Source organism: Dermacentor silvarum, chromosome 4 (genome assembly GCF_013339745.2).
Source record: "Dermacentor silvarum isolate Dsil-2018 chromosome 4, BIME_Dsil_1.4, whole genome shotgun sequence".
Taxonomy (NCBI): Eukaryota; Metazoa; Arthropoda; class Arachnida; order Ixodida; family Ixodidae; genus Dermacentor; species Dermacentor silvarum.
In genome coordinates this window covers 150,507,062-150,534,380 of record NC_051157.2, presented here as the reverse complement: position 1 = coordinate 150,534,380, position 27,319 = coordinate 150,507,062, and the positions used below count along the sequence as shown (strand labels likewise).

General features: G+C 46.5%; 1 protein-coding gene across 1 annotated transcript in view; it reads left to right on the top strand.

Annotated features, from left to right (window-relative positions):
- Positions 1–6,141: 6,141 nt before the first annotated feature.
- The window catches only part of LOC119450743 (phagosome assembly factor 1-like), a 66,433-nt gene continuing 45,255 nt past the window's right edge, over positions 6,142–27,319 (top strand). Inside the window, 8 exon segments of the mRNA XM_049666179.1 lie at positions 6,142–6,489; positions 11,774–11,856; positions 13,789–13,872; positions 14,889–14,932; positions 18,173–18,252; positions 19,454–19,500; positions 19,502–19,528; positions 24,121–24,233. Of these exon segments, the coding sequence (XP_049522136.1) occupies positions 6,426–6,489; positions 11,774–11,856; positions 13,789–13,872; positions 14,889–14,932; positions 18,173–18,252; positions 19,454–19,500; positions 19,502–19,528; positions 24,121–24,233 (542 nt within the window). The 5' untranslated portion in view covers positions 6,142–6,425.

Here is a 27,319-nt window from a genome sequence, read left to right as displayed (position 1 = left end):
CACTACGTCAGCGTGTTTCACTGCAGAATGGGAACTCTTTAAGACAGAAGTTAAATTTACCGCAATTGAGAGAGCATGTGTAGTCCAGCATAAAAAAAAAGAACGTGAAAAGGAATTGCACCTCAGTTTAAAATACATGCTCTGCGCAGAAAGCTCTTCGCCTGGATTATTTACGAAAGAAATCAAACAAGTTAAATCTGAGCTTGAAGTTATGGATGAAGAGAAGTATAAGGGAGCGTTATTAAGGGCACGGGCAGAGCATTTATGGATGGGAGAGACGCCAACCAAGCGAGCAATGTGCGATGAGAAAAAACACGCGGCTTCCAAAGAAATAAGGGAAATAAGATATCAAGGGGAAGTCACTAATGATGTTGGAATGATAGAGCACGCATTTCAGTCTTATTATGAAAGTCTGTTGGGGAAAAAGACCTGTGATATCGAACGTTTTAAGACTCAATTCTTGTCCTTAATTCCAACAGTATCAGATGAAGTCTGTGAAGTGCTCGAGAGACCAATAGGCCTTTCGGAAGTTGAAGATGCGATTGACGATCTCCGTCCCGGCAAGTCGCCAGGGCCTGATGGTCTCGGAGGGGCTTTCTATAAGAGCTTTAAAAGGGAAATAGCTGTAGCATTACACCGTGTGATAAGTGAGATGTACGAGAGGAAGGAAGCGCCTCCTTCTTTTCGGACATCGCACGTTATTTTAATTCCTGAAGCGAAAGACCCAGCGAGTCTTTTGGTGGTTGAAGCCTATAGACCAATAAGCTTGACAAATATGGACTATAAAGTTTACACTAAAGTACTAGTGAGACGATTGCAAACTGTGATAAAAGAACTTGTGGGCCCCCATCACACCTGCGGTATCAAAGGGAGATCAATTTTTTCGAATATACATACAGCAAGGGCCATACTGGAATGTTGTGACGAAAAGGAGGGCCGAGTGGCCATGATACAAATTGATCTTGAAAAGGCTTTTCATAGAGTCGTCCATGATATCATTTTCTTGCTTTTAGAACATGTTAAAGCCGGTTCAGTGATAACAGATGGAGTGAAAATGGTGTACAAAGATTGCACTGCAAAATTAATAATTAATAGAAAATTAAGCGCCAGTATAAAAGTGCAGTCTTCAGTAAAACAGGGATGCTGCTTGTCGCCTCTTCTGTTTGCCTTGTATTTAGAGCCGCTTTGTTTGAAAATAATTAGAAGCCAATCTATTCGTGGATTTATCTATTCAGGAATTGAGACTAGAGTTCTGGCTTATGCGGATGATGTGGTAATTTTTTGCAGAGATACTGAGAGTGTGGAGAAAACTATGAAAGAGGTTGTTTCTTTTTGTGCCGCAACTGGAAGTGCTGTCAGCTGGACTAAGTGCCTAGGCTTATGGCACGGCAGCTGGCCACAGACACCCGGCTATTTTTGCAACATAAATTGGAGCGTTATCCCTGCAAAATACCTTGGGGTGCCATTGCAACATTATCGTGACAGTGCAAAGTATTGGAGCGAAGAAATAAAAAGAGTTAAAGACCAGACAGAAAATAGGGGTGGGCATAATTTCTTGATGTTTTCAAGAGCTAGTGCGTGCAATTTGTTTTTAGTTACAAAAGTGTATTATGTACTACAAGTTTTATGCATGGCAAGAGTTTCGGTGCAGAAATTTCATAGAGTGTTTGCAGTATTTATATGGGGATCTACTTGGGAAAGAACTAGCCGATGTAACTTGTTTCATTCGTTGAAGAATGGGGGACTCGGGCTAACACATTTGTTTTTGAAACAGATCGTAAGTAGGTTCTTTTTCTTACGGGATCAAAGTGATATATTTCTGCGTACTGTTATTCAAGTGAGATTAAGTTCTTCGTTGCCTGAGTGGGTTGTTTCGTCAAGTAATGAACGAACACCAACGCCAATCGCATTTCTGAAGGAAGTTGTTATGTCATTTTCATTACTGAAAGGTCATTTTTCGAATGAATTTTTGTCTTCTGTGACGCGAAAGAAACTCTATCGGGATCCTGTAGATGTTTTCTTACCACTTCCTGTATATCGCACGATATACAACTTAGGACCTGAACGGAATGTTTTGAAACGTGTGAAAAATATGCCTGTTAGACCTTCAGCTAAAACATTCTTTTTTCAATTGCATTCTGGCACTCTCCCTGTGAAGCCATGGCTACAAAGTAAAGGCATATTTGTTCCATGGTCTGTTAACTGCATCATATGTAACAAATCGGAAACTATCGAGCACATCTTCCTGGATTGCCATGACTCCGTTTTCTTGTGGGACGTTCTCAAACGAACTCTGAAAAAATAACTGCCGATAAGCCCTTTCGGTATTCGTTTCTTGCCATGCGCAGACGCAGAGGGAGTGCCGGCTGACATGATAATGCTTTTGTGTATGAACAGTGTGTGGAAAACGCGCATGGATGTCAGGAATGCCCGCGTAGATGCAAGGTCGGCAAGGCAACACCTAGTTGAAAGTCTTTCGTACACCCGGGATGCCCTAAGGCACATGATTGAACCACCAGAGTGGATTCAGGAGCTTGACGTTTTGGTGTCTGTGGTGGCCTCTTTGAAGGCCTTTCAAAGTAGCATAGTCTAGCCAAATTATGCGTTAATATTGTGTAGCGCCAAGTGACCTGCTCTGTATTTGTACGGGTGTATGTATTGTTGCAAAGAAGGGAATAAAGAAAAAAAAAGAAAAGCTTCATGGCGTAGTGGGCTAACGCCGCGCGCTCGGAAGCGAGGGGTCCCTGGTTCGATTCCGCGCTACGGACACAGGTTCGGAATTTTATTGCGATAGCAATTATATGGACACTCAAAAGCAGATTTCTGCCGTCGGCGTCGCCGTCGCCGTTGCCGTCGCCGTCGCCGTGAGGTTCCGTATGACGTCAATCGAGATGAAATCGTCGCCGCGCGATGATGATAAGTGGTTCTTAAGGGAAAGGTAGGCGCTATCTTCTGCAGCCCTTGAGGGAGCACGGCTCAGCGCCAACGCCCGCCGCGCGCCGCCGAACGCTGTATGTGCGAGTGAAAGGGCGCGAGGGACGCGCTCTTTCACGGCGAGTGAACGCACGGCGGAGAACAAACGCGCGTTCTGCGCCGTGCTTCCTTAAGGGCTGCAGAAGTAGGCGTCTCTTTCCTCCTTTACAATCATCATATATGTAGAGCAAACGCGCCTTCTTTCGACGCGCGAGAGGCCGTGGGGGAGGGGGGGAGGGGGAGGGAAGGGAGACGACGTTTAGCTGCGGCACCAAATGCCTATTTATATCAGAGGCTCCGGCAACAGTCACCAACGCCGCAGGCATTTTGAGCGAACGCGGGAAAAACGCCGACGGCGTCGACAACAGTTCTGCGCGTTGCCGGTGCTGCTGCATGTCCAAATTTATACAGCTGATAAAGCTAATATCATTACTCCGTATAGCTCTCTACAAATTTGCTATCGCAATTGATGCTTCGCCTTTCAGGTGAAACTGCGACAACTTTTTTTTCTCATTTTTCTCAGACTGGTTACACACTACTACTACTACTACGACGGGGACGGAACGGGTGCCGCCATAAGGAGCTTCGCCCCTAAAAACTGCTCTACCCGGCCCGGCCCAGCCCACGGGCCGGGCCGGGCCCAGGCTTTTGGGTAAGCCCGAGCCCGTGCAGTGCTCTAATATTCAGATTTAGCATGCTTGAGGAACTTAGTATTGCGATAGCAATTATATGGACACTCAAAAGCAGATTTCTGCCGTCGCCGTCGCCGTGAGGTTCCGTATGACGTCATTTGGAGATGAAATCGTCGCCGCGCGCCGCCGAACGCTGTATGTGCGAGTGAAAGGGCGCGAGGGGCGCGTCTTTCATGGGGAGTGAACGCACGGCGGAGAACAAACGCGCGTTCTGCGCCGTGCTCGCTTAAGGGCTGCAGAAGTAGGCGTATCTTTTCTCCTTTACAATCACCATATATGTAGAGCCATAGCCTCCTCTATACTTTTCTATAGAGGAGGCTATGGTAGAGCAAACACGCCTTCTTCCGACGCGCCAGAGGACGTGGGGGAGGGGGAGGGAAGGGAGGCGACGTTTAGCTGCGGCACCAAGTGCCTATTTATATCAGAGGCTCCGGCAACAGTCACCAACGCCGCACGCATTTTGAGCGAACGCGGGCAAAACACCGATGGCGTCGACAACAGTTCGGCGTGTTGCCGATGCTGCTGCATGTCCAAGTTTATACAGCTGATAAAGCTAATATTATTACTCCGTATAGCTCTCTACAAGTTTGCTTTCGCAATTGATGCTTCGCCTTTCAGGTGAAACTGCGACAACTTTTTTTGAGTTTGTTCCTGTATTGCTTGAAGTCTTTCAAAGCGTCAGTGGTACGATTCTTCAAAAATGCTTCGTATAGTTTCTCTTTAATCCGTATCATCTTTAGCATATGCGATGTCATCCATGGCTTACGCCTGTGTTTGGGCCTTTTAGTGACATTATACGGAAAGTGTTTACTGTATGGAGCAAAATTTCACTATAAAACGTTGATATGCTTCATTAGCTGATGTGCACAACAAAATGTCGTCCCACTTTATCAAAAAGATTTCATTTCGAAACTGTGACGCAATAGTTCAGCGCAAATCCGCTAGGTGGAGATAAGTAATTAAAGAGAAACTGAGACATCCACCCAAATGTAGCAGTTTGCTACAATGGAAACCCAACCGGATTCCTCGAAAGAAAGCCTCGCAGTTGAAGAAAAATTCGTCCCGGTCCGGGACTCGAACCCGGAACCACCGCCTTTCCGGGGCAGCCGCTCTACCATCTGAGCTAACCAGGCGGCTAGCAGATGGCAGGGCGAAGTCGAATTTGTCGACAACTCGAAGCAAAGGCAAGTGTATGACGTAATAGTTCAGCGGAAATCCGCTAGGTGGAGATAAGTAATTAAAGAGAAACTGAGACATCCACCTAAATGTAGCAGTTTGCTACAATGGAAGCCCAACCGGGTTCCTCGAAAGAAAGCCTCGCAGTTCAAGAAAAATTCATCCTGGTCCGGGACTCGAACCCGGGACCACCGCCCTTCCGGGGCAGCCGCTCTGTCGTATTTTTCTTCAACTGCGAGGCTTTCTTTCGAGGAACTCGGTTGGGTTTCCATTCTGAGCATAACGGGCAGTAAAATTCAATGTAAAAACGAAATTTCTCACGTTCATAGTAAGGACAACATAGTGCACAATGATTAGTAGTACACATGACAACAACAAAAAGACTGCAATTTTAGGGGCCTAGCTGCGCCATAATAATAAATAAATGATCGATTGACGCAGCGCTAAAACTTTATATATACTATGCCGACTTCTTCAAAGCTAAATCTGCTGAAATTTAAAGAAGTCGGGCGAACTTCATTGTGAATTATTATGAAAATAAATTTTAGTGTCTCGAACTTCGTCTTTAGCTCTAACATTTACTGACCTGCAAAAATCTGCAGTAGAATGGAAGTGACGATAAAACTTGAGATAAAACAGATAAAACTTGAGGCTAGGCGCTGTACTCTATCTAGTTTTGGTGATTTGTTACTGTGTATGGAACCCAAACTAATTTAGCACGCTCTATAATATGCCTTATGAGTGTCCTATAAGCCAAGCTTTTTATTTCTGCAGTCAAACTGCGCAAATTAGGTCTTAGGCTTGTGGTTTATGGAAAAGAATATTACATTCTTTTACGATTATTGTTTTCACTTCTTTAAACGTTCCCGGAAATTTTTTCTGATGTCTACACTGATACAGTGACCGGAAAGTACACGACTTCGTGCCTGTCAGCTTATTCAAATAACATTTAAACTGGTAGGTGCGGTGCATTCGAACGTCGGAAATGTCAAACAAGCGGTTCTCCTAATTATTTTCGTGCCTGTGTGTTTCTGGCTGCTCAAACCGCGCTACAGTGTCTTGCAACTGTAACCGCGCCCTAAATTCAATTGTTTGAATCGCATCTCGATTCGCGCCTCGTGCCGCTGCAGATGGAAAGACCCCAGAGCGGCCAAAAACCTCCTTGAGAGCGATTCTGGCCTCCGAGATTGCGTTTCGATGCGTAGTCCACTGCGCATGCAACTGCGTCGTGTTGGTAGTCTCAGAGGCCAGCAGATTACGCAACGCTGTTGCCCCCTGGCGCCGTGCTATCAAAGGAGCGGAAATAACCAGCGACGACGCTTGCCGCAGCAGCTGAGCGAGCCAGGTCCAGCCAGCTGACAAGCTTTTCCGAAAGACAACAACAAAAGGCGAGCCAACATGGCTGCCCGTAGCACGGACAAAGAGTGAACCGCTGCGGAATCGCTGCTTTGTTTTCAGTTCTCTCACCTCTTCCCTTCCGAACCCGTCGTCGCGTAACCGCAGCTGATGCGGTACTAGAGGAGTCGTGCGTGCACCTCGCAGCAGCAGCATCAAGCGTGAAAAAGCCTTCGGCGCGCCTTCATCATGCTCGAGCTCGACGTCGTTCCCGAGAAGTCGCTAGGCAATGAAGGCTGGGAGCTGGTTCTCGGTGAGTACCAACTACGCCCATCGTGGGATCGACTCCGTGCATTTTGTGTGCGCGTCCATCCTTTTCTTTCTGCGTTTTGGCTCGTCCGTGTGTGCTTGTGTGTGATGAGTGCGACACTTGATTCGAAGTGCACCGTTTCCTCTGTCGTCTGCAACTGCTACCCCTTCTTCGCGCAACGGCAGTCTACGGCGTAGTGAGTATGTGGTCAGCGTGGTCACGTTGTCTGTCGATTCCGGTTGACGATGCTGGCCGAGTGACCAACGCAAACTATTCCAAATCCAGAATCGAGCGGCGTAGATCTGAGCAAATTTTAGTACGTCGTAGGGCTCACGCGCCGTGCTTGCGAGTCGTCCTTACGGCCCTCGTCTGCGAGCCCCAGCTGATCGCTGCAAGCCCGCTGGCATCGCGACGTTCACGCCCAGATGAATCGCTCGCAGGCGACCGCGCGAGCGAGAGAACGTGTTGCGTTGTGCGTGTGTTTTTTTAATGCTTCCCCTTCATCTGGGCGAAGCGGGGGGGCCCTTATTTTCGCCGGAGAAATCGGCGAGCGAGTGGTCGACCTTGCGTGCTATTTCGCCAAGCGTTGTTCGCCAGGTTTCTTTCTCCTTTTTTTTAATTTCTTTTTTCCCTCGCAAGCAGTGTGCCTGGGCGCGCCGTTAAGAGAGCCAGCTGACCGCGATAACCTCGGGAACTTTTGTTTCGCGAAGCGCGAGAGATCAGTACTGGGGGGACAAGAGCGTGTGTGGGATGTCGCGTCGCTGTCGAGACCTGTCCGAGACGCGACCCAGCGGGCGGTCCAGACCGTTCGGGGTCGAGTCCGTAGGAGGGTGCAGCAACAAGTCGGCGTAGTACGCGGGACTACGTCACGAGGCCGATATCGCAGCCGTTGCTGCTGTGTACAGCTTAGCCGCGTCGTTCGACATTGGAAACGCGCGAGAGAGTCGCGGAAAAACAGCTGTTCGCCGCGGAACACGTCATCTTACGCGCGGAGAGAGGAGGGAGGCGAGCGAAACAGCTGCCTGCCGTTGACCCGCGGGCGATCAGTAACTGCGGAGCCCGTCGATGTCTCGGAAGACGACGACGTCCGTGCAGCAGCGACACAGTATCAGCAGTAGACGTCGCCTCTGTTTCCGTCCGCCTATGCCAGCGCACGCAGTCGCCAGCCAGTGCCTGCTTCGCCCTTTCGAGCAGCAGGAGCGTCGACGAAGCGATGCTGTCGCCCACAGAGCCCGTCCTCGCCAAGGCAGTCGGTGTGCCGCGCGGAACGCTGCATATGGGTGCTGTCATTCTCTTAAGCCGTGTTTTTCTTACCCCCTCGCTTATCTAAGCAGTCATGTGCGTCCTCAGTCCTTATCGCTGTTTTGTGTTTCCCGTGTTCACGACGTGGTGCATGTGTTTGTGTGTGTGTGTGCAGCTGCCTGGTATCACGTGTTGACAGTTGTGCATGAATTATCTTGTTGTTCTTACCTTTGTCGCCTGATGCTTCTTAAGTGTGAGAAGACGTTATGTCACTAGTGGCTCACTTTCACGTGGTGTTTCTGTTAATGTCTTTTGCATAAAAAATTTTTCCTTGTATTCGCTACGCTAGATTGTCAAGCTGCTATGTTAAAGAAAGAAGACTCGAGTCCGTACTTGTTGTGAAATGCCTTAACCAAAAGAAAGCAAGCAGTCGTATTGCTTCTTTCTGTTTTCATTTCACATTTTGTTACGACATGCGCGAGAAGTACAGTGAGAGAATTGTCGAGGCTGCTGATTACAAGTTCAGTTAGCTGGACGAAAAGTGGGGCAGAGTCGAAATAACGGATGATGAAACATGACAGTTGAAAGTGCTCCTGTCACATTTTGGGATTATCTAGAGATAAGAAACAAAAAATGCAAGCAAAATCGCTAGCTTGCAGCGGCTTCACAGGAGCACAGTCGTGTGATGTCACCTTCCTTCTGCTCCTTTCTCATGGCACATTGCTCAAACAATTGAACTGCAGTGGAAATATGATCTGGTGCTTGGTCCTATCATTGTTTCTGATTCAGATTCGTTTGGTTAGGTAATTTTTTATTGAGTTCAAATGTCTTTAGAAAGATTTGCCGGATGATGGAGAGCAATTTTGCCTAGTGCATCTGCGTTTCTGCTGCGTTTGATTTACTTCTTGTTACAAGGCATGCGTTGTCAAAATTCGCGCCCCTGACTGCCGCATAGTTGTGTGCCAACAGAATCTCGTTATCTTTTTGCTGTACCAGGGAGTCAAGGGAGCCCCCCTAAAACATAACATTAAGATAAGCCGATAAGGCTATTATGTACCAAGATAAATTTTAATATAAGAAAAATATTTTTTTGCATGCAGCAATACATTTCTTCAATGTGAACTGTAAATAGAAAGGTTGATCTTGAGGTTCATTTCTCTGCTGTGTGACCATGGCCTCAGATATTTGGCATGGAGCTTTGTACAAAGAGTATTAGAGAGAAATGTGACTCTAGTGTCAACATGTGCTGCCGATATGGCTGTTGGCCGGTACATGGATTTACCTGAACTGCATGCTCGTGGCTTCAGGAGACCAGGTTAACATTAACATAAAAATATTAACATTTGTGATGTGTATATCTAATCGTAAAAGCTTCATATGACAATAAAGTCTTTGTTAGCCTCTCTAAGTTTCACCATTCAAGGGTTTTCAGTACATAACAAGCAAAAAGAATTCCTTAGAGTGAAAAAAAAAAAAAGCAATTCTACTTGGTGAGCATTGCCTTCGGAAGCATCATCTAGATTTAACGACGTGTAAACTTGAAAATGGTTGGGATTTACTTATGCGTTAGAGGTTGTGCAATGCAATTTATTTTGAGTGCTAAACATTTAACTACGCAAAATAATTGTTAGGCAGTACACTACACAGATACACCACAAAAGAACAATGAATGCAGCTAATGAATCCATGCCAAATCGTAGAAAGATCCACGCACTACCCTCCGATCCCATGGTGGTTTAACAAGGGATATGTAAAATTCTATAAGTGGGCTTCCCCGCACTTCTCGTTTAACCCACACAAGAATGTGAGCATCGCCCTCGATGTGGAAATCCCGTGCGCTTGAACTTAGGCCACTGTCCTTGCCATCATCTCTTCCTTACTACTTCCTCACTGATTGCAAGCCTATCATTGGCTCAAAGGGGCCTTGAGCTGGAATTCGGCCATCTTGTGTAGGCTGACCTAATGATGTGGAAAAGCCTGCTTCCGGTATTTGGCATATCCCTCATTGCCCCCTGCATTCCCACTAGTCATTTTAGCACGGGAGTCTGTGGCTAAGGGTTCCCGGCTGCACCGAGTATCGTTCGGAGGCCATGCTTTGCTTGATTTAAAAGAGGCCACAGAGACAGTGCCAAGCATCTGTCAACGCCAGTGCCAACAGAGCACTGGGAAACCCAAGACAAAGCTAGCAAACTGCTATCCTGCTTGTGAAGTTGGTGAAACATTAACTGCGGTAAAATTCCTCGCAACAGGTATCATTGCCTTCAACAGTAAAATCCTGGTTGAGGACAGCAGATTATGTTTCAGTCATTTGGGCTAATTGTAGCCTGAAATTAGCCCCAAGGCTCAGACCATTGGCATTCATGCACAAGCAAGTGATCCATGTGTCACGTGAAAACAAAACTGATCACACTGCCACAGCACCGTGAATAAGTGACAAAAGTGAAGTCCTTGTCTGCTCAGCTTCTTTGGCCCTTACCAAACCCCGATATAAGAAACACAAATCTAAACAATTATTGGATTGTAATGGAAGTAAATCTGAAATTCTGAGCCGATATTGGCATGTGACGATTATGTGCGTATAACAAATATTGGATTTAAGAACGTATTTTCATATCAGATATGACTTCATTGTAGTGAGGTCTACTGTATAAAAAAAAAAAAAATAATTCTGTGGTCTAATGTCCCGAAACTGCGCACTGCATCATGAGAAACACTGTGGTAGAGGGCTCGGGATTAATTCTGGCCACCTATCTTTTTTTTAAAGTGCACGTAATTCTCTAAGTACATGCGCTTTTTTCCATTTTGCCTCCCTCGAAATGCGATGGCCCTGGTTGAGAATTGAACCCATGGGCCATGGGCTTAGCAGCACAATGCCATAGCCGCTGGTTCACTGTGGCGAGTTGTATCAAATTTGTGCTCGTTTAAATTGTTTGTGCGTATGTGCAGCAGCTTGCTCAACAGTTAGCTTGGCTCAGGTACATTGCTGTGGCAGTGGGGTCCTATTACTACATCATTCCTACCGTCGCCCCAACTTAGCCTCACCACCATCACCTCACATCAGCAAAAAAGAAAAAAGGCGGGGGGGGGGGGGGGGGGGGGAAGAGGAAGTGATCAAGTGCTTGTCCGTTCAGCTTTCCTGTGCTTGTTTAATTTGTTTGCAAATGTCCAGACTGGGATCTCCACTGGCCGCTCTGAGTGCATTATTGCACTTCCTGATGTTACGAGGAGTGCGTGACAAGTTATAGCAGCTGTAGCACATTCCTTTGCAGCCAGCTGGATTGTGCTCTGATTGAACTCTCTAGGTTCCTGTTTGTTGTCGTTCTTGTTCATTTTCATAATCCAAACAGCGTGAGTCATTCATGCTCAAGTCCTGCACAAAAGTCCACAGATGTCCCAAAATTGAAGGAGGGGAGGGGGGGGGGACATTTTTTTTTTCATTCTCAGATGCAATCCAGTATAGTTTTCAAGTTCAATCTTTGACTACTCTTGTCAAATCACTGTCAATGGGATATACAATGGGGCAGTTCGTTATAGTATATATGTTATGTGGCAGGGATGGAAGAGCTGTGTCACTAGCTCCAAATTGTCCGACAAGCAGTTACAAGGGAATGTTTGAGTAACAAACCTTGCTGGTGCAGTTTTGAATTGAATCAAAAGCTTCTGACAGATTAGATAAGTGGTATGGAGGCTGCTGATATGGAGGCATATGATGGCAGGAGAGTGTGAAGCTGGGCTATCTTGTTTTCATTCAATATGGAGAACAGTGCTCACTATGGCAGAAGAGATATGGTGTGTGTCTTGTTTGCATGTATTGTCTCGTCGCCTTCACTTGTGGCACGTGATAGACAAGTGGCATGTTTCTGGATCTGAACAAGCTGTACACTGTCAAGGGCTTCATTATTCGTGAAGGCACGAGTGCCTTCCTGTGAATGGCATATTTCATGCCATTTGGTGGGGTTAATGAACAGGACCTATTTAACCCAACATTAGGTTCCCTTTGGAGTTATGTCATTGACTGTCTGTGTTTGTGGGCTTTCATTTGCAGGCATGGCATTTAGCCAGGTGGTCCACATATTGCAGCAGCAATTCCGCATCATCAAGGGTGTCCAGATTATCTACAATGAACAGGTGGGCACAGGTTGCTTGTAATACTCATGAGGTTGGTACTCTAGACCCGGCTGCCCAGACATGTGGCTCACAGATTGCATGAAAATAGAAATTTCTTTTAAACTGGGTGTTTTACCTGGTTCCTATTAAATATGGCTCAGGTTGCCCATGGAAGTATTGACCATTTTGCCAGCTACACTCCAGACAAAGTTTGCACCCTCTGGGGGCTTATCTTGCACCCTAAATAATAATCATCTCTCTTGTGCATTCTTCCCCTTCTTAACCCTACACGCCCTGTTTTTCCAGGTCGCGAACGCCTTATCAGCTTGACATAGCATTCTTGACAGGAAAGTAGCGAGCACAGAGTTTTCAAAGAAGGAAATATGAAAAAGACAGGCAACGATTATTGTTTGGGGACATGATGCGGCCCAAAGGGATGTAAACATTTTTTTTTTTTTTTCACAGTGTAGCTTGCCAAAAATATAGGCCACTGTAAACCCATCCTGCCACATTGACCTGTCACACTGAAACCTGATGCCTCACATGACTTTCAATATGCCTTTTGAGTGCTTCTTTGTTCTTGATCTGAGTGCCTGCTGATCGTGCAGTTGGTAGTTGGTGTGTCACTTTTGAAAGTCAAAAGGTACCAGGTTCAAAACCAGTTGAGGTGCCTTCATTTATTCAGATTTTTTTATTTTTGACCACAATGAAGATACCAGGAATGGGACACCTGGTAGGCACATGCAGTTATATTTCTGTGGAGAGTCCTAACTGAAGCACAATACTCACGCGGAAGTTTGAAGCAGTGCTCTCCTCAATGACTCAAGTCTGAACGTGTATTATTTGTTCTTACTTGATGACTTCAAGTTTCATTGAATGTTCACCATTATCTAGATTCTCGTCCATCATGGGTTGTAGATTAAGATATAAATTTTTTGCACAAGCTATATGCAGTGCTTTAGTTTATCCAGCTATTCTCATTTTGTTATTCAGAGAGCCACAATTTCTCAAAACGTCATTCCGACCAGTCAAGGTTTCCCATTTTTTTGTCACCTTGCTACTAGTCTTAATCATATAAAGACAATATTAGATGAAAATGGAAATTTCTTTTAAACTGGGTGTTTCACGAAATTCAGACCGCGCAAAAAAAAAAAAAAAAAACGTGGTACATCTTAGGTGATTGTGACCGACAGCATATATAGCTTTAGTTGTCTCTGGTTGCGCAGGATATTTCTAAAATGCGATTAGTTGGTTAATTAGCTGTTTAATTCTGTTATTTTTTGAATATTCGTTTTAGGGTGTAAGTGTGATTGAAAAACTTTTAAAGCATGCTCTACAGTACCCAATGAAGTTGTTTCCATGAAGTTATACGCAATTCTTTCCTGACTCTGAAGAAAGCCGTGAAATATGAAAAAAAGAAACGTGTCGCTGCATGCTTCTGCCTTTGGTTTGCAGTGGTTTCAATCACATTTCCAAAGAACAAAGGTTGCATGTTTCTTTGCAAAGAGAAGCAATTGGACTTGCCATCCAGGCAGCCACATCAGCACGATCTAAAATGATAACAAGATAGGCCAGTGCTGAAAGAGGATCAAAACACGTGTCAGCTTTTTTACGATGGGTATGCTGCCTTTGTTTTTTTGAAGCCAGATGGCATCTAGCGCAGAGTGATGTAATTTTTTCCTCAATTTCACATGCTTTCTTGACAGCCTGTAAATAAAGAACTGCAAGAAAGAGGACGTCATGGAAACAACTTCATTCTTTTGGAATCTTAAAGTTGTTAATAACAGTCGAGCATCTCGGTTTCGCATATTTTTCTCGCTGGTAGTCACTAGTAATTCACATTCACGAAATGTACTTACATATATAATAATGTATTTGTACAAACAGCTCTGCAGTTCTCTGTGAACACATGGGAAATAGCACGGCTAACCCTTAATGCCTTGTTTTGTGCAGTGCCCACTGGATAGTGATCTCGTGATCCTCCTGTCAGAGGATGGAATCCGGCTAAGCTTCGACTCAAGCTCGCAGAGGCTAAAGGTGAGACAGCTGTCTGGACAGCCTGAAATTGATTGCTGCATTCATCTATTGCTGCTCGTGTTCCTTCCGTTAAAGTTGAGGCTTTTAGAACTCTGTGAGCCTGGAGAAATCTGCTCATAAGTCAGACGCCTGTAAAGATAAAAAAATGCACCTCAATAATTATTTGCTTTAGTACCAGCTTCATTAAATTAAAGGCATAATGTTTCTTATTTGTCGTCCTAGACTGCCGATGGCTGCCAAATGTGCTGCGTATGCTAACACTCTTGGCATAAGGCATTTCTTATGACAGTCCTGGGCAGTCCAGGACGTAAAATTTAAGGGACATATACCCCATTTCACGCATAGCGGGCAGTGCTATGAAGGCCGGAAAGGAGACTCCTCCTATTACTCGTGTTCATGACCCAAAAATAGTGTCATGTGTTAAAAAAAGGATATAGATATGGATCATGCAGATCAATGAAACAATTATGTTGTGAAGTATGACAGAATTATTAAAACCCGAATGTATTTACCACTGTACAAGGGAAGTGACACGTTTACAAAACCAGCAGCCACAGTGCACCACTTACACTTGCGACCAAAACAAAGTATGTCACATACTGGAACCACAAAGGTGTGCAAATAGTGCTCGATTTGATGGAACATGACGTCCACAAGTTGTAGTTGTAGCACGTGAAGTAGTTGGGGCTTAGTAAGTGTTGCAGACCTGAACAACCAGACTGTGAAATAAGCCGAGTGAGACTTTTAGGACTGCACTACTTGCATAGCTTGCACAGCGTGTCCTGCTATGTATTAAACATGGTATAGTTTCCTCTACCGCACCCAACAAAGCAGGGTGCGCATTTTTTTAACTGCTAGTAAATGATTTTGTTTTATGGAAAGCTGAGACATAAATTTGCTAGCTTAAATAGCCCAGAAAAGCAGTCTATGGAACCCTTGGCTTCTGAAGAACTCAATATCAGAAGTGCTGCATCATTGTAAGGCTGTACCGTCAACGTAGCCTTTTTCTTCTGCAGGTGATAGAAGTCACCGACATGTCCAAGGTCAAGTTGACATATTGGTGAGCACTCGATCTGTCACCTCTCCTATATGTTACGATTCGATAATGGCACTTAGACATTGTGAACACTATGGGTAAGTGTATACTTTTAGAACACAATAACCTGAGGTGATATTGTTTTTCTTGGAGTAGTATGTTGCCATGAAGCTGGCAGTTCATTTTAAAGTTTACTTTAACTTTTAAATTTACTTGTGACGGAAGTTTGGTTCCAGAAGCCCAGTATTGAGCTAGTTGGGTAACATTAACTTTTTGTAGACGAGTGTTGCCTACAGGCGAGAGACCAGCGAAAAACTATTTTTCTTTCCGAGTTCTCGTACTGACTATAGAGTATAGGAATAAATGCTTTTGGCATACCTGCCAAGTCTCCCGGATTACCCGGGAGACTCCCGGATTTGGACCATTTCTTCCGGATGTACGGTTGACAGGAAAATCTCCCGGAAATTGCTGTTGTGTCCCGTGCCTGCGTATGGCGCTTTGTCAGGCCGCATTGGCAAAAAAAATCCGACCCAATCTAATCCATCATCACATCCATCATTTGCATTATACTGCAGGCCACACGGCCTGCAGTATGATGTAAATAAATAAAAAGGAAATAAATAATCCAGTTCATCGCTGAAAACATTGTTAAGAAAGTAGTAGGAAAATCCTATACATGCGCTATTTCGTTAACCGCAGAGCCGCTCCTTACGCTGACGGGGTTGTTGGGTGCCCTAGTGGTCCTAGTCTCATTAAGCTAGCCAGCAAAAGCCGCCTTCCGCAACTAGCAACACTAGACTCTCCATCGTTCTCCTCGGCGTCAGCCGCTCTGGCATTGCGTAGGCCTACGGTCAGTCATGGGTTTAAAAGCAAGAGCGCTAGGCGCAAAAACTATCTTCAAGTATTTTGAATGTAGTGCTCAGCCGCAGTGACGCTGGGTAATTTGTTGATACCACAGAGCAATGCAGAGTGCGAGCGGCAATTTAACATCGTGAAAAATATTAGGACGCTGTACCGCTCGTCCAAGACGCTGGGAAACGTCAACCTCGCAAAATGGGAAAGAAATAGAATTTCTTACAATCAATCATTATCTGAAAAATTTCTCAACACCTGCCGTGGTTGCTTAGTGGCTTTGGCATTGCACTGCTAAGCATGAGTTTGCGGGATCAAATCTCGGCCGTGGCGGTTGCATTTAATTGGGGGCGAAATGCAAAAACGCCGGTGTGCCATTCATTGGGTGCACATTAAAGAACCCCAGGTGGTCGAAATTAAGCCGGTGTTCCCCACTACGGCGTGCCTCATAATCAGATGGTGGTTGTGGGACGTAAGACCCGAGAATTTAATTAAATTTTAAATACTTTTTGAAGGCAAAATTAGCAACATCAATGCTTTCAAAAGTGAGACCTTGATGTTCATATGGTCATTTGTATATGTGTAAATAAACTTGTAATGAAGTTCGGAAGATCTCCGGCATTTAGTTTCTCCAAACTTGGCAGGTATGCTTTGGGCAACATTGAATGACAGTTAGCAGATGTCATTTAGTGGATTAGAGTAGGAACACAGGATGGGGAAGAAGTAGTTTGGCACTTGGCTCACTTTCCTTTGAAAGCACGGTCAGAGGAGACATACCGATGCAAGATCTCTAGCTGCAGTGGTGCCATACAGATAATGTAAAGCAAATGCAAAGTACACCAATGTTTCACATCCGACGACAACTGTCGGTGCAAGTTACAAATGAAACCATGGGTGGCTTGGGGTAAGGAGTGCTTCCAGTGTTCTGCCTCGTGTTGCCCCCCCTATTGCTGGAAAAGTTTGCCCGATATATTTCTTTTCTTTTCGATGAGTGTGCTTATTCTCGACGTATGTTGCACATTTGGATGAGAAAGAATGCTTTCCTTGAGGTATTTATACGTCTCGCTCTAAAAGGGTTAATTTGCTGCAGGAAACCCACTCATAATGCAAAAGCCTCATACGACAGGCAAATCATGGAGCTAGGAAAGTGAAGAGAGTAACTTCAGCCACATTCATTAGTGCTTGTCCTGTGTGGTTGCCTCTATGTCATCATTGTTCGTGCTGCCCTTCATCGTGATTTATCTGCATTTAATCCAATGAAATGATGCTTATTATAGACACTCATGACACATTTTTGTGCGCAGATGGTATTGACGTTGACATCACTCTCAAAGAAGTTTCTCAAAGCCTTGCATGCTATCACATTACTTATAGCCAAACCCAGAAAAAAAAAGCTTAATGAAGATGCGGGAAAACTCGCTTGCCGATATCTTGCCACAATCAGCCGGGGTAGCACAGTGGCTATGGTGTTAAGTCGCTGAAGACGACGATGGGGGTTCGATCCTAGCCACAGCGGCAGCATTCCAATGAAGGTGGAATACGAAAATGCTCTTGTGCCGTGCTTTGGGTGCATGTTATAGAACCCCAGGTGGTCAGAATGAATGCCTATTCCCCCACTATGCCATGCCTTATAATCAGATTCTGGTTTTGGTACGTAAAACTCCGAACTTGATTTAATTTTAGCACATTCACAGCACCTGCATTCCTTTCCTTCTGGCTTCATGATGTTGGCAGTTGCTGTTTCTTTGCTACATTCGGATGCGGAGGCTAATTGAATTTTTACTCTTTAAGTTTTTACTCTAAATTTTTGTGAGGGAGGGGTGTTTAGCTAGCACCTCTTCAACACTACTTTTACTGTGAAGTTTTTATATTCCGACCTCCCTTTCCCCGTCATCTCCAGGGTGGACTCTGTTCAACTACAAGATGGGAAAGAAGTAAAACCAAAATTTCTGGTTCAAACCATAGTAGCCCTTCAGTTTGCTAAGGACTGCTACTACCAGAATCCTTTGCAGCAACAGCGACATAGTGAAAGTCATTGCGAGGATTGCTTTATTAGCTGCCTACACCATATGCATGCAGACAAAATTGAAACTAAGTATTTGCTGGGAAGTGGGTTGCAGCCTTGCAGGCCTACTGAGGGGACAGACGCTTGATGCCATTCTATTTATAGTAATAATAATAATAACCTTGATAGCCAATAATTCTATGCTGAAATGTTTTGTAGCAAGTGAAACGAACAATCTGAACGCTGTTACTAATTAGGTGTTTGCAATTTGTTTTTAGTGAACTGCAGTGTTTCTTCTAAATAGTGAGCAATCTCGGAAGATAATTGAGCCCTTGGTTTATCTTTGTGTGTCAGCTGTGGCATTTGCAGAGGGTTGACATGGTGTTTATAACTGCTCGTTGGTGCAGCGGGAGCACTTTCTGCTCGCCCGAGGTATTGCCCACCAGGCAGCAAATTGACGACTGCTTCGGCGCCACTCACCCCGGAGGTATGGTTTCCCACCTTTCACTTGGCTGCATGTGTATTTGCAAGTATCTTCACAAATACGTTCACGAGCTGCAAAATGCTGTGTGCACTTTGCCCCATGATGAGGTGCCAGTTCATGCAAGCCTAAAGACAAGTGAATCCAACCTATTTAGCAGCTTAGTGGTAGGAAGGCACACTGTTTGTGGTGGTTGATGGCACTTTACTAGTTTCGTGTGTGTGTGTGTTTGTGTTCATCTTCAAAAAACTTTTTCTCATTGGTAAAGGCAGTCTTCTTCTGAAGCTGCCAAGCAATGTTACTTTACTGCTTGAAAATCTTTTGTCAAAGTCTTTCAAGTTCACAAGCAGCCTTCAACATTTTCCACTAGAGTGGCTGCGAACCCTGCAGCCGTGCTTTTCTGTCTTGCATAAACACTCATTCATCTTGCCTTACCTCCTGCTAAAAATTAGAGAGCTTTATTTTGTCTGTAAACTATTGAACTTTTGCAGATTACCAGATTGCCGGAGCCTTAGGCGGCAGTAGCAAAGCTCTAGCGAAATCGTGTTATAATGTGTGAAAACGTTTGAGTCGTGTCAGTGTTACTGTCAAAAAAAAAAGGTTGTAACAGTGCTGCACGCTAACAATAATGTCACTACCAACGCTTTACACAAATGGTAGAGTATTTGGGTCACTGCAGTATTAGTTTTGAGTGCTCTCTGGTTCGACACTACATCACCAGATGTCGCTACCAGCACTGTTGCTGTCGTACAGCTGTCAATGAACACTGTATTCTGCAAACGTTAGTAAGCTTACGGACAAACTAAAAATCTCTATTAAAATGAGAACACAGGTTATTCAGATTATGTTGATGAAAAATGTTGCTGGCAGTGACTTTGTTTTCTCATGCGTGGTGGCTACATTTGCGATCGGGAGTAGAGTTCAACATCAATCACAGCGTTTTCAAAGCCATTAATTGTTTCAAGATACTTGGCATCTGCAGGAAATTCTGTCAAGTGAAAGACTCACGTGAAAATACACGATGCGCTTGTGTGCCAACAGAGCCTGAAGAAAAGCTTTCTGACTGGAATTTTGAAATAGGGGAGTTTGAGTGAACGAGGGCTTACTGTTCTCTGGACGTGTGCATTAATGGGAAACCTTCCTAAAGTAAAACAACCATATCAGGGCAATCTTTTTGACGTGGAATGCTCTCTGTTCTGCGTTTCAGAGTTTGATGCCAGCCAGCAGATGTTTGTGCTGCACTTCCGGGGTTTAGTCCTTCTCGTTCTTGGCTGACCCCAAGGTGAGAACAACAGTCACATGCTCATGAAAACAATGTGCGAAAAACTGTCTTAAATTCTTTTCTTTATAGTTTCCTTCTTGATAGCTTGCTGCTGAAGACCAGAAGGCTTTGCTTTATTTAGTACAGGGTAGACCGCTTATAACGTGAGTCGCCGGAGTCGTGAATATCCGCACTATAACCAAAACAACTATTTTATTGCGATAATAGACACTCCAGGTGCAATTCTGCCGTTGCTGTCACTGTGCTGTAGGTTCCGTATTCGCCTACTAAATAAATTAACAAGCACGGTGTCACGCGTGCACAAGCAAACATGAACACATCTCGCTCATTGACCGTGGAAACGAACAGTTAAAACGCTCGAGTGACGAAGCGCAGTGAGCGAATTGACCTTTGTGCTCTCATGCCTCTTGCTTGAACGCGACCTATAAGTGGCGAAAACACGGCGCGCGGCGGACTTTCCCCGTCGCAGATTGCTTTCAAGATAGGGCCAAGGCGATCGTATCGCCCAAGTGTATCGTCGCAGATTACGTCCTGCTTCGGTCCACTGAAACCGTTCCGCATTGCTTTGCTGGCGAAAATCCTCTCCTTCTGTTTGCGCCAGTCCCGAACGAAAGTTTCGGATTCTCCGAACGCCCGTGACGCGGCCCGATTTCCGTCCGTCTCCGCACACATGATCACCTTCCTTTTAAATGTGGCATCATGATGAACTCGGTACTTCATGCTGATAGAGCAGATGCAGAGAACGTGAAGACAGACAGTAGACTATTGCCTTAGCACGTGTACTGCAGCACATGGAGGAAGCTGCGGTAGCTAGGCTCAAGAGTAGCTAGGCTCGACGCGCGTGTGAGGCGGCCATTTTGAAATGCTGACGGCTATATGGTAACGCAGATTTAGGGTCATACTCGATTCTAACGCGCACGTAATTTTTGGACCTGTTTTATGGCGAAAAAAAGCGCGCGTTAGATTCGAGTAAATACGGTATTTGTGGCTTGAGGGGAGCGTTTGCCGTCTAGGTGACTGCCGAACTTCCAGACAGCTGCACTGTAACCGGTATTTCGTGTCCCGCAACTGCACTATAAGCGATATGCATAATATAAGAGTGCTATGGGAAAATTAACGGGAGTCTGAAAAGACCGTATTATATCCGGTCCTGCACTATAAGCAGGGTTACGTTATAAGTGGTCTATACTGTACTTTGCTATGACATAGCAGCTGCACGCAGAATGTTCTGCTGGTGAAAAGAATGAAAGTGTGGAGCCTTCAGATCTTAAAAGTGCCCAGAAACACCTTTTTATGAATCCTGAGTGACATGCCGAAGCGAGTGCAGTACCTTTCAAGGATTTTATTCCCGAAGACTGTTTTGAAAGGGACGTAGCATGAGCGGAGATATAATGGCTGAAATATTTGCTTTTCCGGTTCCCCCTCACCTGAATGTTTCCTCTCAGCTCGGACTGTGCCAACAGCAATGCCCTGGCTATCGCTCCTACAGTTCTTTTATATAGGTACATCCCAGGACTTGCTTATGGGGACTTTTTGAGGCTGGCATCTGATGGAGAGAAAGGGCAACAAAAAAAGCTGTTATAAATGAGTGGGATGCGTTCACAACTGCCACGTTAAGGCCTAGAAGGGTGGGCATGCGTGCACGTGCAATGTTGCAAACATAGCTGCAAACAGAGTTGCCACTATGAGGTTGTCAGCCGTACTGTCGCATTCAGTGGCGAGGAAGATTCTTGGCATTCTGAGTACCATTCAGCTGCTGCAAAGAGATCTTCGTCGACTGAGCACCAATTCGTGGCTTTTGATTGGTGACTTCGAGCATAACGGCACTGGTTAGAACTAGCTATCTTGTCAGTTTGGCAATGGCGAAAATTGGCCATCATGCAAATATGCCAATGGCTGGTGTGGCGGAGGGGTGCAAACCGTCGAGGGAGCCTTGCAGCCACTATGCTCCTGTTGGCAGCCATCATAGGCGATTGGGAAGGAAGATCATGTGCATCAACTGTGCTGATGATCACAAAAGCAGCATTCAGGTGTCTGAGTGACCAGCTAAGTGGCCAAGCGAGTTCGCGCAGCACATATTAAACTGCTAGTGTCACGCACTCAAGGTCGTATGTGACACCTGCACTTTCCGGCAGCATGACACAAGTTGGCTGCATCACAGGCAAATGCAAAACAGCTCTGTTGCTTTGTCTATCACAAAATTTCAAGTAGACAGTCGTAGTAGACAGCAGAACGAAGAAATCTGTAAGCAAACCAGCATGGTGACAAATGGGGAAACCAACCATGTACAGTGGAATCTCAATGTGATACGATCACGGCTAATACGAATTTCCGGATGATACGAATTTTTCTGTGGTCCTGGCCGAGCCCCATTACTTTGCAACGTGCTAGAGAACGGTCGTTATGAATTGATTTTCAACCCGCCTCGGTTGATATGAATAAACGCCGCCCCATCCGACGGCCGCGAAAGAGAACAGCGCGCAGTCACGCACTTTCTCCCTTTCTCTTTTGGTGCGGAGGCGCGGACACGACGTCGGACAGCGCGGAGGCCGCAACTGAGTGCGAAGAGTTTGACGCGGAGGCGCTTTTCTTGCTTTTGCGCTTTTCCCCACGCAGGCATGGGGAAGCGCGGCCGCCGCAGTGAGCGAAGGTTCATGCGGTCTGTCGCTTCAATGGAAACTGAGTGGCGTAAGCACAGTGCACACAAACGTCAGAGCCGCGTGGAGATCGCTTCCAAGATACGGTGCGCGCGACAACCCCAACAGCAGGCACAAGCACAAAGTACAAGAACGCATTTGTTGGCAGAGTAGAAGCCCCCCTCCCTCCTTCCCTCCCACCTGCGCTGCCTTCCTGCTTTGCTCCTTTCGCGTGGGAGATTGTGTCACCAGTTAGCCTTGCGCCCGGTCCCCCCCCCCCCCCCCCCGGCCTTTCGCACGACGGAAGCAGGGCAGGGCTCGACTGGTGCGCCCGGCCGTGACGGAAGTCGCGTTTGCTCTCCGCTGTGCGTTCGCTCTCCGTGCGTGAAGGCGTGCGTCCCCCGCGCGAAAGGTGCGCTTTCACTCGCACATACGGCGCGCGGCGACGATTTTATCGCCCTTGGACTCATGCTCCACGTCTCATGCTCCTCATCCGCATTGCCCTCGTTGATCTCCTCTCCCGTCGGTGCGCGCACCTCGTTGAGAAGCGTGCTCGCTACCGCCCTTGTCGGCGAGATTTTCCAGCGGAAGCCGCATTATAACCGGTATTTCGTCTCACGCGGCTGCACTGTAAGCGGTATGCGTATACATGGAGTTCTATGGGAGGGTAAACGGCAGTCGGAAAAGGCCGCGTTGTAGCCAGTTCTGCACTATAAACAGTTACGTTATAAGTGATCTATACTGTAAATGCTTTTTCGTGCATGTGCCTGAGTGAGTTCACCTCTGACTCTTTAATTTAGCTAATAAATATTTTTATTTATTACGGCTAATACGAATATTTTTCGCGACTTCATGAGATTCGTATCATCGAGATTCCACTGTATACTCACATTCGATTCCACTTGAAACTTTTGCTGTTAAAATGTCCCTATTTATGTATTTTTTTCCACTGAAGTGATTGGTAATTGGCTAGTAGGTAAAAGCATTAAGGGTGCAATGTATGGCCTGTAAAGTATTGAAGCTTTTTTTTCTTGTTTTCCCAGTTCCGATGTTCTGTGAACTTTTGTGAGCAGATGTACTCAGATTTAGGTACACATCGTGGGACCCAGCAAGTTATTTGAACACCTCCACTACGCCTTTTCTCATAGCCCTCCATGTGGCATTGGGGCATTAGGCCACACAGATTATCGTTATAACCATATGCAAAGACATCAAGCTCTTTAAACACTGCTGAGCATGATGCTGCTTAAAGAAGCCTAATTTGATATCTTGTCATAATTTTGTGTTATTTCTTTTCGTACCATTCAGTGCTGTATGTTCTGGCGCCAAACAATAATCGTGTTTGCTAGTGGGAGATGTTTTCATTTGGATATCAACAAGGCTGAGTGCTTGCACGCAGCCGGAACCACTGCTGCCCAAATGACGAGCCATGACAATCGGTGGTCATCTTATAGGATTTCTTGCCCAGTAGATGGCGAATTTAGCAGATGAGGTTCGGTGACGCTGTTGAAAGACATGCAAGTGCTGGGTAAAGCACCAGGGCAAGCCAACCAGCGAACTGCGCAGATTAGACTCGCGAGCTGATTGGAGCGAACACAAGGATGAATGCTTGCACACTGTCGCAACCACTGCTGCCCAAAATCATGCTGCCCAAGGTCACTGCTGCCCAAAGTCACTGCTGCCCTGCTCTATTGGCAACATTTCATGAAGGTGCCTGCCTTGCAGGGCGCCTTCGGGAACAGTTGCTGATGGCACAAGTGATCATGATGAGGTGGCTCTGCCGTTATTGTTAGCCATGTATTCGCCTGTTCTTAACATCTTGGAAAAGCTTTGTATTCTTTGTTTGGCATGAACTCAAATCCAAGAGTGTTGCCTTGTAATGGAGTATTTCCTGCAGCCTCTGCAACTGTTGGAAGACGTTTGAAGACACTCTCTGCTTTGTTTCGCAATGTCCAGTGCAAGTTGGATGCAGCCCTAGGCTCTTCCCCCACGGGCCAGGTGCCCAATGGCAGCTCGCCACTGGTGTCCCGCATGGCCATCTACTACGGAAACAGCCTCACCGACACCAGGTTAGTTTCAGACGCAATTGAAGCTAGCAGCTTTCTCAGTTGTGCTCACACTCTGCGTATATACCATGATGATGATGTCCTTTAGTGGTTTTGAAGCTGTCTTAGGGCATTTGAGCACAGTGTACTCCCATCCATAATTGAAGCTCAGATCATCTGCTTTCTGGGTATATAAAATGAGTCTGAAAATTGGGGTTGGCTTGTTATGCTTTTAATGCATCTTGAAGGGCTTAATGGGGGCCATTGCCTGGTTTCGGCATTGTCAACAAACAGGCATGATCCATGTATAATTGGGTGACAATATAATACAGTTAAACCTGCTTTTAACGAACCTCCATATAACGAATTCCTGGATATAACGAAGTTTTTCGATTCCCCGCCGTTACTCCATAGAAGCACATGTATTTGAGACCTCTACGTAACGAAGTGGCAGCGGGAGACCCCCTCGATATAACGAATTTTCCCCTCCGACAACGTAGAGATTTCGCCCCAAATTTTGTCATTTTTGCGCGAGCAGCAACCAGAAGCACCTTCTCCGCCGCGATGCAATGCGAAGCGAGCGCACGTGTGCGTGCGTGCGTGTGCGAGGCGGCCCTGCATCCCTCGACCCGGCGATCTTGCCGCCGCAGAAGCGAGCGAAGTGACCTTCGTGCTGTTGTCTATCGCTTCAACGCAAACTGAGCGCCGAGAACACACAGCACGCAGAAAGCTACGAACCGCCGACGCACCTACACTCCTAGACTCTGCCCCAACGCAGATCGCTTTCAAGATACGGCCTGCGCGACCGCGCGCCGCCCCGATATCCCTCCCCCCTCGCTCCCTCGCCGGTGCCTCGAGCGCAACGGAAAAAGGCGCGCTTCCTCCCTGCTTTTCTTGCGCGCGTGAGATTAAGACGCGGTCGTCGGCTCCCCTCGCACGTTTTCACTCGCACATACAGCATACGGCGCGCGGCGACTGCGTTATCGCCCTTGGACGGCCACGCTAGCGACAAAAACAGGCAGCAAAAACGCGCGTCAGAAACGCGCGGCAACGCGCCATGCTGCGCGCGGCAGGAATCGGGGATCTTGCGGCGTGCCGCGCGAAATGGGTTCTGCGGCAAATGTCGCGTGCCGCGATATGAAGAACCAATCAAGCGCGACGAGGGTGACGTCACGGAGCCATCACAACCGGAACGCCGCCGGTACGCCGGGTTTTCAATCGACGATCGTCGTCTATCGCACGAAACAACGAGCGCTCGCGGTGTTGCTCGCCCGCTCGGTGAGCGCGGGAGATCTTGGGTGCGATCTTGTACGCGTTCCAAAATGGAACGGAGGCGGTCCGTTCCATCGAGCCGCACACGATTGATCAATTGGATCGTCACGGTTCAAATTGACCAATCGTGGGCGGCTCGATGGAACGGACCGCTTCCGTTCCATTTTGGAACGCGTACAAGATCGCGCCCCTTATCTCGCCCCTTAACAAGATCGCGCCCCTTATCTCGAGACGCGCGTGCCATGGTGGCCTCGCGGCAAGGCGCTGACGCGCGGCAACTTGCCGCTCGCTGCATGACGCGCGCGTTTTTTGCCGCTAGCGTGGCCATGCCCTTATATACAGAATATTTTTGAGCCCAAACCAATTTTACGGCCACAACGCGTCATGGACACCATCTTTATATAGCAAATACGGGCCTTAAGGGCCATACTTTTGCTGGCGGAAACCGAAAATACGTCATAGTTGTCGCCCCCGGCACTTTGGGCGGCCAATGCCATCATCAAGCCACCAAGCCAAGCGACATGAAAAGTCAAAATGGCCGCTCGGGCCGGCGCGGGGTGGCAGTTCGCAACGTATGATGCGGGAACGGTCCCACAGTTACGACGCAACAGCGGGGTTACCAATGCATTGAGTTCTAAGGGAGCTGTGCCGGGACCGGTCGAAAATGATGTAACAGCTGGGAAAACGCAGCCCCTAGGAACGTAACAGCGAGGTTCTACTTTAACACTATACGACGCTACGACGCCATCGTGGCGCTCGCTCTTCGTTTCCGATGCCTCGCGCTTGTGCGAAACGACACGCGTCCACGCATCCGGTACCTGGTACGACATTCCGAGGATGAGTGCTTCAACAAAAACCGAAAACGGGTGCGCGTTAGGATCGAGTAAATACGGTAAACGTTTATTTTTCGAATTTTCGTGCCAAACCTGCATATAATGAAATCCTCTTTATAACGAAGTTTTTCGGGAATTTGTCAATTTCCTTATATCCAGGTTAACTGTACTTCAAAATATTACAGCAATGTACACCATGACGACTGAAAAATCAAGCAGCATCCCGCATGCCCTTCTCGTTGCAAGCAAAATTGCATGTCACATGCATGACACTTTCATGTCGGGCACATAGCGCCTACAGCACACAAATAGCCAGCACAGTAATGTCTTGTTAATTTGCATTTCACAAGATGTAAAGAAATGTTCCAAATAAGCCGAATGTTAAATTATCGAGGGTATCAAGAAAATAATAAACAAATGCATACTACATCAACACACTTTTAATTACTAAATGTATCAGCAAATCGTGTTTCTATTTCGCACAGAGGCCATGCAAAAGCTGCAATTCTGATCTCCTGACTGATTAGCACTCAGAGCGGCAAAGGTCTCGGAACTTTCTCGGTAGCATAACCTCGGCGTGCATTTTCATTCGAGGCATGCTTCTCACTTGTGCGCACATCCATATCATTTTTTTCACCAGTGAGCTGTTTCGCCAGCAGATCGTTCACAGATTGCGATGTAGCCGGTGCCCTTTATCCTCGACAGCTTCCACCGTGTTTGTGACATTTTGCCCACAGCTGTTGCACTGAGTCAAATGAAGCTACTGTTGGCCGCAACTGCGGTCGCTATCGACGCGATCAGGGATGGCGACCATGCAGTTCGGAAGACACATGGCTGGCGTGTACACTTGAATCCAAACGAAACTACTGTTTTCCGCAACGGCCCAACCACTGTGGATGAAACTGTGGTCGCTTTCGATGCGATGATGGATGGCGACTACTAAGTTATGAAGGCACGCGGCCAACATGGTGTTATGCATTGTGGTAAATGCAAGAATGAAGGCTG